Below are 12,220 nucleotides of genomic sequence, written 5' to 3'. Positions count from 1 at the left end.
AGAAGCGAGAGGGCGCTGGGGAGGAAGATGCAGATGCGACAGGAGCAGCTGGGGCAGCGTGGGGTGGGGGAAATGGAGGATGAGTTTTTGTTTTGTTTTGCTTTGTGTTTCTTCTTAAAAATACATTATGAAGATTAAAGGGAAGATGGCCTGAACCAGCATTGTGGAAAGCAATAGTAAAAGGACTCAATCTAAATTCATGCTACAAAAATAGTGTTATCTGGTTTAACTAAATGTACATCTTCTCTTCCAATTCCATGATGGACAAGAGTGCTCACATGACACATGGAAGGCACCAAAGGTGAAGTGAGTATTATTTGTCTTCAACTACACAAAAACAGAAGTACCTACTTGGAAAAATAAATCATAGTACAATCGCACTTGTAATAAATAGCTTCGTGTTTCCATCACGGGTTCCCGAGCCCCTGCCCACCACCACATATAGACAGCCTCACTCCCTCGCCACCCCTGGGCGGTGGGGAACCATGTCCCACAGCGTGGTGCTGTCCAGCCCGTCCGTTCACAGCCTCACTCCCTCACCACCCCTGGGAGGTAGGGAACCACACCGAGAGAGGCTTGGGAAACTCACTTCCCTGGGGGATTAAGGATGAAAGGGTTGGGAGCAGGCTGGCCCCTCTGTGGGCCAGGCTGGGGGAGGGGGAGGGGAGCAGCCCTGGAGGTGGCCTCCTCATAGCAGGAGTGCTTCCTGACTGGGTGTTCTCCTGATGCCACTCAAGACAGTGTGGGATTCTTCCCGACTTCTATGCAAACAAACCACTGTCAAAACTGAATCTTGATTGATAGCTTTTCTCGGTGTAGGCACAGCTACAACTTGCCTGGGACCCCAGGAGGAGGCTGATGACAGTGGCTTGAGACACTCAATCCCTGTGTGGTAACCCAAGGTCACTGTGAGCGGCTGTGCCTCACCCTCCCCCATCCGTGGGATGGCAGGAGAGTGAGTTGCCTGAAGCAAAGTCTTGGCAGAAAAACCTCAGATGAGATGACGAGTGAACCCTCTTCCCAGACACCGCCACTATCCAAGGACCCGACAGCTGTCCCAGACCAGTGACTCCAGCTCTGAGGGAGACCTGATGATGACAAACCAAGGTCCCACGCCCCAAGGCCGGGAAAGCGTACCCACACGGATGGGAATGCTGTCTGGACAGAAGGAAGGGCAAGCACAGCTTTCTCGGCCGGACCCGAATGTAGGATTCCCCGTGGCAGCAGGTGCAGTCAGGGCAGCTGACAGCGCAAGGGCGATAGGGACTAGACGGCATCCTGTCCCCAAGGACACCTGAGCCCAGGCTCATGGTTCCCACGTTAGGTCCCAGGAAGCCGCCTCCAGGCCCACAGCATCCCTGGAGGGGGACGAAGAAGGAGCACTTTTCCCAGGCTCACCTGGTATGATGTACAGCTAGTGTGCTGAGATCCAGGCTGGGGACAGAAGGGACAATGTGTGGCCTCCACTCCTTCTGAGGGGTCCCCTGCATGGACCCAGGCAGTGAGTGTTGTGGCAGTCACTCAGGCCGGATGAGGAGAGGAGCCCGGGAAGCCTCTGCAGACCCCATGGGCTCATGGTAGGCCCTGGAGGCCAGTGCTCCCAGTCGGTGACACCCAGCCAGAAAGTGTTTTCTCCTTTTACCTGTTGGTTTGATGCTACTAAGTCTCTGTCAAAACAAAACAAGATCTGGGGACAACAACTGACAGGCGGTGGCTGCTCATGCCTTGAACACAGCTGGCACTGCAGGACCCGGTGACCTCATCATTGACCCAGTGCCTCCTTATCTGGGGTCAGGTGCAGAAGCCTTGCATGGATTGGGCCCTGACCACAGCCCGCCCCAGAGTGTGTGTGGATGGGTGAGGGGCTGCTTCCAACCAGCAGGGACACGATTGGCTCATTTGTGGCAAGCAAGACTTGACATGCATGTAGAAAATTCACACACACATGCGTGTACAAAAGCATTAACATGGCCTGGTCTCAGGGAAGCGCTGTGGCCCCACCCAGCGTAGGTTGAGAGGAAAGCTTCAAGGGAGGGGGGGATCAACATGTCAGCTTCAAGAGGTTGGGGGGCATGGAGGAGGGTGCTGGCTTCCAGCCACGCCCCAGAGCTCTGGCCAGAGGCTGGGGATCAGATGTAAGGGGGCCACAGGTAGGTACCCTCCTGGCAGGGAGAGTTCCACGGAGCTGGGCTCTGCCCACACTGATGTCACCAAGGCACACCTGAGTCCTGGCCCAGGGCAGCTGCTACTTGCTTTCCTTTTTTTTTTTTTTTTTTAGATCCACAAAAGTCACCACCCTCAGACAGCTGAGCTCTTTAATTCAGCTTCCCTGATGCGACTTGAAGCCAGCACAGCCTATGCTCTCTCCCGGCTGTGTAAGGGGCTGCCTCGTGTTCAGGACTTCACTGCCGCCACCACTTCTACAGCGGAGGTGCCTCTTCTCGGTGCCCAGCTGGGCCTTCGCCAGCCAGACCACAGTGTGGCCCACCCAGCCCAAACCACCTGGGCTTCCACCAACCACCAGGGCTCCAAAGCTCAGAGGCTCAGCCAAGCCAAGAAGCTGCCTCAGCCTCAAAGTATCCCCAACCAGACGGGCCCTGTCCCACATCAGAACTATTCCACGGGGACATGATGCTTCCTTCAGTTTGCAGAGGGGTCCTCTGGAGGCCCCTGAATCTGGGTCATCTTGCACAGATCACCACACTGCCTTTGCCATTGCCCCCCTCCCTCGCCCTGCCCCACCTGCACGTGATAATGTGTAGGGACGACTGTGAAATCTGCCTATGAGAAAGGTGCACCCGGGCCCCCACCCGGGTTGGGCACAGGGGAATCTGCAAAATACAAAAGCCATATTGGTATTGGGCAACCAATAGCACAAACACCACTGAGCAGTTACAAGGACTTAAGTCGCTGGAAGGTCACATCATATCAGTGCACATTCACTCCCAAGGCATGCCAGGGGACCCTCCTCACTTCTGGTCACTGTCTTCAGAGCTGTTTCTTAGACAACTGACCCTTTCTCCCCAGTTCACACATAAACTGGCTACACTGAGGTGATCTAGGAAAACTAGACCCCAAAATGCATGGCTTTCCTTCCCTGGGACTAAGCTAAGGGACCCCCAGGTGTGGGGGTATGGGGACATCTGATGATGCTCAGGACACCCCTTCCACGTGGCCCCCGGCCAACACCAGGCACAGTCAGAGGAAGGTGAGTCCAGCTCTGGATATGCAGACACACTGGACAGAGACAAAATAAATACATCCAGCCAACAGTGAGAAATCCAGACATCCTCTCCGGCCCTTCCCACCCCCACTTCCCAGATCACAACATAAAGTCAGTCCATCCAAAGTTTGTGATGCCTGACTCCTATCCATTCCTAGGACCCAAACGTGGCAGGCACTGCACCCAGCTGGGGCCAGGTCTGGCTAGCTCCTGGAGAGGATGTGGGGGAAAAGGCAGCCCCAAACTAGCTGCGTCAGCTGCCGAAGCAGCCCACGGTGCTGGGACCCATGGCCCGAGCCACCGCCTCTGGCGGGCACTGCCACAGGACTCCCATTGCACTGGATGTTGGGTTTGGCACCCTGCTTCGTACCACTTTCTGGAGAGGCCACAGGCTGGCAATGCTCCCCAGTCAACCCCTGGACAGCGCTGTGACTTGCACCGAAAGATTCTCTCGCTGCATGCACGGGAACAGCGGGTCACCTCCACCCCCACATACAGCCCCCAAGCTTCTGTGTACAAGCTCAGCACACCCTGAGGCTGTAAACATCCAGGACAGACTTGAGGGGCTTCTCAGCATACCAGGACCCCTTCCCACCACGACTGACCCACAACACCCCGAGCACGGCAGCTGGAGGGAGGTTTGTAAACATCAAAAGCAGCTCCAAGAGTGAAGATCAGACAAACAAAAACCATTTTTTTTCTGTAAAGACATAATTATTCTAATTGGAAAAAAAAAAACCCACAGCATAATAGGGGCTCATTTAACTCATTCATCTCAAAAAAAAATCATCTTCACTTGATCATCAACCAATCAAAATCTTAAGGAACCAGGATTTTTTTTTCCTTCAATAACTCCTCAGCCTGATGGGTCAAAGCCAAGGACACCAAGGCACCCCAGGTGACAGCTGGTACCCCCCCAACCCAGCGTCAGAGAGAAAATGTGTCCAGTGTCTTCCTGAGGACCCCGCAGCCCTCCCTAGCACAGAGCAGGGATGCAGAGCGGATTCCATGCACACCCCGCCTGTGCTCCCAGGGCCTATGTATGGGCAGGGACCCTGCCTGCCATAGTGGGTTCTGTTTCTTTCCTGGCTTTAACCCAAGAAGGTAAAATCACAGGAAGTTAGCCATTCCACCTCACGGGACTCAGGGGAGGAAGGAAACTGGAAAACAGGTGGTCCCCGTGTTTCTGGAGAAGACGCGGCGAGTCTGAGGATTCATCTGGGGAAGAATTGGGCGACTGCTCAGCAGGGCAGATGATGGGAGGGGACCCTCCCAGGAGTCACCTGTCCCGGCCACCAGCTCCATCAGCACGCCCCTGGCCAGGACCCTGAGGGATCTATGTGGTCTCAGCCTTGGTGCTTGGACGCCAAGCAGCCAGTGTCTTCCAAGCTGGCACCTCCAGGCCTTATGTCCCCCCCTTTCTAGAAGCAGTCCCATGAACCCAAAGGCTCGGCTCTTCGCAAACACACATGGATGACACTGCTTAAGGTCAGAGGGGTGCCTGTGCTCCAAGATGGAGGACATGGTAGGTAGCTGGCAAGGCCAGCTGCTCCCATGGCCTTCAGGCGCCTCTACAGACTGCCCTGGGCCCACCCACCACGCTGCCTTGGAATCCCAGCAGGACAGACTTCCACTGAATCATGTGAGGATCTGGCGAGCCGAGAGGAGGGGACCACGCCGGGGTGGAAGGGCCGAGGACGGGAAGAGGGCGGAGGGCAGAGGATAGGCGCGCGCCTCACGTGTCCAGGCGCTGGATCTCTGGGCGGTTGTCCACATCCCGGGACTCAGTGCGGGCTCGGATGTAGTCGTTGGCACTCTGCTGGCGCATGCTCAGCCTCCACTTTTGCACAGCCAGGAACGTGCTGGCCGCGTACACCGCTGTGGCCAGGAAGCCGAATATCTGTAACACACAAGGCATGGCTGACCCTGCTGGCGCCACAGCTGCACCCTGGGCACTCCTTCCCCACCTGATCCTGCTGCCCAGGCTGTTGGGTGCAAGGCCACGGGGGCAGCAGACGTTTAGGCCCCACAGAAGATCCCAATGGAACGGAAGACAGCCTGTGCCTTTTTTTTTTTTTTAAGAGAACCAATTTCTGCAGGGAGACACAAAACAGTCTGTGCCTTCTATTCAAGTACCCAGAACCTGTCAGAGGCCACAGAGTTCCTCTAGGTTGTGAAAATGCAACACAGATGAAAGCTGGGGACCCACGCATCAGCCTCACACTGAGCCATATGGCCACCTTCTATGTGCAGCCTCACTGCTGTCCAGCCACCTCTCGCCTGGACAGCCCCAAGGTGAGAAGCAGCAGGGTTGTTTTTCTGTTGTTTGTTGTTTGTTTGTTTTTTTAATAATTTATAAAGTCTAAAGAGTTTTGGGGTTTTTTTAAATATTTATTTTATTTTTATTGCAAAGTCAGATATACAGAGAGGAGAAGAGACAGAGAGGAAGATCTTCTGTCCAATGATTCACTCCCCAAGTGACAGCAACGGCCGGTGCTGTGCCAGTCCAAAGCCAGGAGCCAGGAACTTCCTCCAGGTCTCCCACGCGGGTGAAGGATCCCAAGGTTTTGGGCCATCCTCGACTCCTTTCCCAGGCCACAAGCAGGGAGCTGGATGGGAAGTGGGGCTACTGGGACTAGAACCAGTGCCCATATTGGATCCTGGCACATGCAAGGCGAGAACTTTAGCCACTAAGCTACCACGCAGGGCCCGAACATGAAGTCTTGTAACTCGGCAATAACATAGACATGTAGAGCATGGGGAGTGGAGGCCTCACACTCTCCAGGAGCCCTGCCCCAGCCATGGCACCCACCTACAAGACAGAAGATACCTGGTGCCTCACTGAAGCGGCCCAGGGCCGGCGGCTCTCTGCCAAACTCCACTCCTTCCTGGCAGATGTGACTTCTACAATATCTGTTGTTAGGCAAGCAGTAGCTAAGGGTAGCAGCCAAGCAGGACACATGCCAGGGATGGTGGGAGAGCAAGCCGCAGGAGGGGCACCAGGCAGCTGTGACTCAACCCTTGGAGCTCACTTACCACGGCAGTGATTTCTGCTCCGGTTCTGTGGTTTAAAGCGGCCAGGGCAATAGAGGCAATGAAGAAAAAGAAAGTGCTGAGTCCAGTGTTGACCAAATCCTACAGGAAAAAATAAAAGAGAAAAAAAAAAAAACTCTTTAAAGGGAGTATTCCATGCTCTGTTCTGACAGCAACTTTCTTTCTTTTTTTTTTTTTAAAGATTTATTCATTTTATTACAGCCAGATATACACAGAGGAGGAGAGACAGAGAGGAAGATCTTCCGTCCAATGATTCACTCCCCAAGTGAGCCGCAACGGGCTGATGTGCGCCGATCCGAAGCCGGGAACCTGGAACCTCTTCCGGGTCTCCCACGCGGGTGCAGTGTCCCAATGCATTGGGCCGTCCTCAACTGCTTTCCCAGGCCACAAGCAGGGAGCTGGATGGGAAGTGGAGCTGCCAGGATTAGAACCAGCGCCCATATGGGATCCCGGGGCGTTCAAGGTGAGGACTTTAGCTGCTAGGCCACTGCGCCGGGCCCGACAGCAACTTTCAACCATGGACGCAGAGATCCAACCTCAATATAGCTCTGAGCCTTGGTCCACGTCCTAGAGAATTGGTCATGCAAAGCAAGACGAAGACGGGAGCAGCTCCCGACACTGCTGGACATAACCCCTTGGCGAAACTCACCTCCTAACCCACAGCACAGCCCTGCCTCGGCTTAAGGACTGACAGCCCATGCTGCTCTCGTTAAGCACGGCTGGTGGATCAGCTGGCACAAACAAGGCTCCCTGTGAGCTGAGAGACACTAAAACGAGACATCCCACCAGCACACACATGACTTGCATCGAGAACGTTCTGTGCAGCAAGAACTCACAGCCCATCTTACACACAGTCTTTCTATGCAGCTGAAATCTGGATGGAGCGTGTTCCCCTCACTTCTTGCCCAGCTCATCTGGTTACAGAGACATCACTGCACCAGACTTAACTCCAGTCATGCTTGCAGAAAGGAACATAGTACAGAGACTGAGAGTCAGAGCCAGGAGAGGGCCTGGCTGCACACTGGACCGGAGACAAGCCGCTCTTGGTCCTGCAGCATGAGGGGCTTAGGGACTGAACAGAGCCCTGCCATGGCGGTGAGCACACCGCCTGCTCTGCTGTCACTTCTACTGGTGCTGCTCTGGCAGAAGAGGCTCCCAAGTGCCCAGGTTCTAGCAAGTGCTTCCAACACCTTTATGACAAGAAAATTCAGGAAGAAGCCCTAACTGTCTCACTGTCAGGCGGACTACACCGTCCAAACACGGGGAATTCTTTTGCCTGGCCAGCTTGCAAGGTGGATTTTTAAAGATGGAAAGTGGGGTGAGAGGGTCGTCCAGTGGTGATGACACTGATCGGGAAGCCTGCCGCCCACACTGGAGGGCCCAGGTTGGCTTACTGGCTTCACTTCCTGATTCCAGCTCCCAGCCAGTGCAGAAAAAGGCAGTGCTGGCCCAAGTAATTAGATTCCTGCTGTCCACGCAGGAGGCTGGGTTGAGTACCCATATGCCAGCTGCAGCCCTGGCCACTGCAGGCCCTGGGTGAACCAGTGGACTGAAGTCCTCCTTCTCCCTCTTTTGCTGTCTCCCAAATAAATAAAACAGAAATTTAAAAATAAATATGCAGACAGACAATGTTGGCATGGTAACAGGCCTATGCAACGGAAACCCCGGCTGCTCCAGCGTGGGAAAAGGGAGCCCAGAAGCAGCAGCCAGTGCATCATGGCTCAGCTGTGACGTGCAAGACACACACAATCCTCAAAGTGTCCAGTTAGGCATGGTTTTGGGGTAGGGGCTGGACAGGGTAAAAGGGATTAAAAATCTCCCTTGCTAAAGCAAAGACTATTTGGAATACAGTGACCTAACACTGAAGCCAAGCAGCAGACCCCACAGCACCACCAGTGACTATGTGGAAACATCAACATTTGTGGACTTCTTTTCAATATTTATCAGGTTATCCTTTAACATTAATCAGATACCTAAACTGACTTCAATGCCAAGCAAGAAGGTCAAGGACCAGGAGCAGAGCCAGCCTGCAGCTCCGCATGCCTTCCCAGGGACGTGTGCCTGGGTCTCCCTGCAGCAACACCCCACAGTGGAGACAGGCCTCAGATCCAGGCAAACCCAGGAGCTGAGTGGCACCACCCCACCCAGAGGGTGCCAACCATAGGGTCCGCCTGTGCAGTGTGCGGCACAGACCTGGACAAGCCAGCACCAGAAGGTTGCGCACAGAAAAGTGCCCTCGAGAAGGTATCGTTCGCCTTCCGGCTGTGCTCGAAACCTTGGACTGGAAGACTCACTAAGTAAATGCTACAGGTGATCCCTGGTCCTTTGAGCACACCTGAAAGGCGGTGTTTTCTGGGAGCACCCCTTGAGAGATTCCTCCTTCGGGCCTTTCACCCGAAGCACCCTTCCCTCTCAGATCCTAGAGACCACCCACCCCGCAGAGCTGACGAGTGGCCTCCAGTGGCCTGCCTTGCATTTCTTGTTCCCAAACCCCAGCACAAAGCAGGTACACAATATGTTTGCTCAGATGACTGGGGCACTTGGCCATCAGCCACACCTACCCACGAAAATCCCCAGTGAATAACCTTGCTAGGTGCACCTAAGCTGCTGAACTCATGCACTGGGAGGGAGCCGGTTCTGAGTTCAAAGTTGATCCACAAACTTCTGGGCAGAGGCCCCTGCACAAGAGATCCACCGACCTTACCCAGCAGACCGCTTCCTGTGACTGCCCTGGGCTGCAGCCTTTACAACAAACTGATAATCATACGCCAAGCACGTCCCTGGGTCCTATGAGATGTTCTAGGGAATTTTTATTAAAGATTTATTTATTTTTATTGGAAAGGCAGATTTACACAGAAAAGGAGAGTCAGAAAGAAAGATTCTTCATCCACCGGAGCCAGGAGCCTCCTCTGGGTCTTCCTCCATGGGTGCAGGGTCCCAAGGCTTTGGGCCATCCTCTACTGTTTTCCCAAGCTACAGGGAGGGAGCTGGAAGGGAAGTGGGGCAGTTGGGATATGGACTGGCACCCATATGGGATCTCAGTGCATGCAAAGCAAGAACTTTAGCTACTAGACTACTGCCCCAGGCCAAGAATTTTTTTTAATAAACTCATTTTTATCTTCCTTGAAAGATCAAAAGTCAGAGAATATCTCCAACTTGCTGGTTCACTTCCAAATGCCTGTAACAGCCAGGGCTAGACCAAGCCAAACCCAGCAGCACAGAAGTCCATTAGGCCTGCCAGGTGACGGCAGGACCCCAACAACCTGGCATTTGGCAAGAGGCCCTGGTGGTTTTCATGGCAGTTTAGTAGCTTGCCAGAACAAGGCTGCAAGAGGTCGGAGAGAGGGGCAGGGGTGCAAGGTGGCGGAGGAGGAGCAGGCAGGGAGGCAGGAAGTCTGGGCAGCACATAGCCCTGGCAGGTGAAGTCAGACAGTGTACAGGGACTGGACTCCCCAGAACAAATACAGCAGGCAGTAAGTGGGGCGAGCTTGTCAGGGTCGGCAGGGGACTTCTGTTGTCCTCAACAGAGCCCAGTGTCGCAGCGGGACTAGAGAGAGGACTGCGCATGGCCAACGTTATGTCAGTAGAGGATGCATGATAAATCCAGGGGCTCATTCTCTGCCAAGGTGGCAGCTATACAATCTAACTCTTGCTCTGAGTCAATATTTACTTTCCAAACATTTTCTGAATGTGATCCTAGCAGGGTAGGAGAGAGAGATTAGCAGGTAGGGGACAGGAACAGCAGGTGTGGGTTTCCTCCCGGAAGACTGGCTGAGCAGCCTTGGGCTCCGGTGCCAGCTGAGGGCAGGCATGGGGTAGGGACCAGACATGCCCTTTAGATAGCTCAGCTCCAGCATGGGGGGTGGGGGGCGTTGTCAGAAAACAGGGACAGGGCAGGGATATGGCAGCAATTCTCACCCAGGAAAACTGGGCTGCAACAAGCAGGGTGTGGGCTCCTAGCATATTGACGGAAACGGCATGGCAGAACAAGGCCCACGGATTCAGAGGGAAACAGCAAGCTTGACATTAACAGCATCATTTGGGCTGCATCAAATTCCACTTGTACAAAACCTGCTTTGTGACTCTGGTCACTGTTCACAAAGTTAAACAGGAGTGGTCAGCCTGGGTGTTCTATGGCACAGAGGTGCAGCTGTACCTCAACATTATGATAGTAGTTTCTACCTGTGTCTGTACCTACAATGCCACAATGCAATTACAAGGCAGAATATGAAACTTGTGACTGTTACTAAAGGACTGTACTACTCTGAGAATATGGGAACAATGGTGGGAGGGGAAATGGAGAAGGAGAAAGGAGGGGAAAGGAAAGGTGGAAATCCCTATGCCTAAAAATGTGTCATGCAAAATAATCAAAATAATTTTTAAAAAAGATTTATTTATTTATTTATTTATTTTTTTAGGAAAGGCAGATCGACGGAGAAGAAAGACAAAAAGATCCTCCATCCATTTGTTGTTTCACCTCCCAAACAGCTACAAGAAAACTCATTGTCTGCACTCTCCCAGCGCTGAGGTCTCGCCAGCACAGGGCTCTGGGTGCCTCACCCAGGGCTGTGGACAGCTGCTGAGAACTGTCTTGGACCAGAAGCCATGTTTGTCTGACTTGCCAAAGCCTATGATCTTGACCTCAGCAGTGGCTGCTTCTTCAAATGGGTCGCCCTGCAGGGTTTCACAGGTTCCTCAGCCAGTTCCTCCCTGAACAAGTCCTTACTTTGAGAGTTCAAATCAACTAGGAGGACAATGAACAAGAACCATGACCGTGCCCTTATATGGCTTTCAGAAGCTGCCCGTCCACTGCACTGACAATATAGGTTACAGCGCAAAGCATTTTCTTACCAACAATGCAAACCTTATTTCAAAAACTGCTGAAGGACTGGCACTATGGCATAGCAGGTAAAGCCAGGTCGGCATCCCCTATGGACACAGGTTTGTGTCCCAGTTCCTTCACTTTGGAACTAGCTGCCACCCGGGAGAGCAGCAGGAAATGGCCCAAGTACTTGCCTCCTGCACCAGCATAGGAGACTAAGAGGAAGCTCCTGGTTCTTAGTTTCAAACTGTCCCAGCTCTGGCTGTTGCAGCCATTTTGGAGGTGAATCAGCAGATAGAAGATCTCTTTCTCTTTCTCTCCTTCTCTCTGTACATCTGACTTCCCAATAAAAGTAAACAAATGTCTTTTTTAAATGATTTATTTTCATTGGAAAGGTAGATTTACAGAAAGATCTTCCATCCACTATTTTACTCCCCAGATGGCCACAACAGCCAGTGCTGAGCTGATCCAAAGTCAGAAACCAGGAGCTTCTTCCAAGTCTCCCATGCAGGTGCAGGGTCCCAAGGCACTGGACCATCTTCTGCTGCTTTTCCACGCATAAGCAGGAAGCTGGATGGAAAGTGGAGCAGCCAGAATACAAATCAGCAGTCACATGGAATTCTGGCACTTTTAAGGGAAGGATTGGCCAATTGAGCCATCACGACAGACCCCAAAATAAATCTTTTAAAACGTAAATTAAATGTAAAACATCCCCTACCCCCGCTTTCAGCACTAAGATAAAACCAGTCAAGTCTGCCACCATTTGCTTTTCCAGATCAGCGATCCTCCTTGGATTCTTCTCTCCTAAGGAGAGTGTGTATGTGCCCATCTGGATGACGCAGAGGCTATTCTGCCAGAAGTCTCTCCTGACATGCCCAGGGCACGCCCCTCAGAGACCTTGCCAGGCAGTGGATCGGCTTGGGCCCCTTCCCACAGTGCCACCCTTTCTCACGGTCCTGTGCCTGCACACAGCCAGTACCAGCCAAATAGATACACAGCCACCACACTCCAAAGCCCAGGCTCTGAGCAACCGCAGGTTCCCATGGCCCTGGCAGGGGAAGTTGGTGCCCCATCCATCCCCTCCACCCCCCAGGGGTAGCAGCTGCATTGCCTATGGGGCT

General features: G+C 53.2%; 1 protein-coding gene across 1 annotated transcript in view; it reads right to left on the bottom strand.

The window, feature by feature from the left end:
* Nucleotides 1-4,603: 4,603 nt before the first annotated feature.
* CMTM4 (CKLF like MARVEL transmembrane domain containing 4) overlaps nucleotides 4,604-12,220 on the bottom strand; it is a 42,352-nt gene continuing 34,735 nt past the window's right edge. The window contains exons 3-4 of the mRNA XM_004583910.2: nucleotides 6,260-6,358; nucleotides 4,604-5,123 (exon numbers count right to left, since the gene is read on the bottom strand). Coding sequence (XP_004583967.1) covers nucleotides 4,959-5,123; nucleotides 6,260-6,358 — 264 coding nt within the window. The 3' untranslated portion in view covers nucleotides 4,604-4,958. The remainder of the gene's footprint in view (nucleotides 5,124-6,259; nucleotides 6,359-12,220) is intronic.

Source organism: Ochotona princeps, chromosome 16 (assembly GCF_030435755.1).
Source record: "Ochotona princeps isolate mOchPri1 chromosome 16, mOchPri1.hap1, whole genome shotgun sequence".
In the NCBI taxonomy this organism is placed as follows: domain Eukaryota; kingdom Metazoa; phylum Chordata; class Mammalia; order Lagomorpha; family Ochotonidae; genus Ochotona; species Ochotona princeps.
Note: the sequence above shows the minus strand (reverse complement) of the source record. Positions and strands in the feature narration are given on the sequence as shown.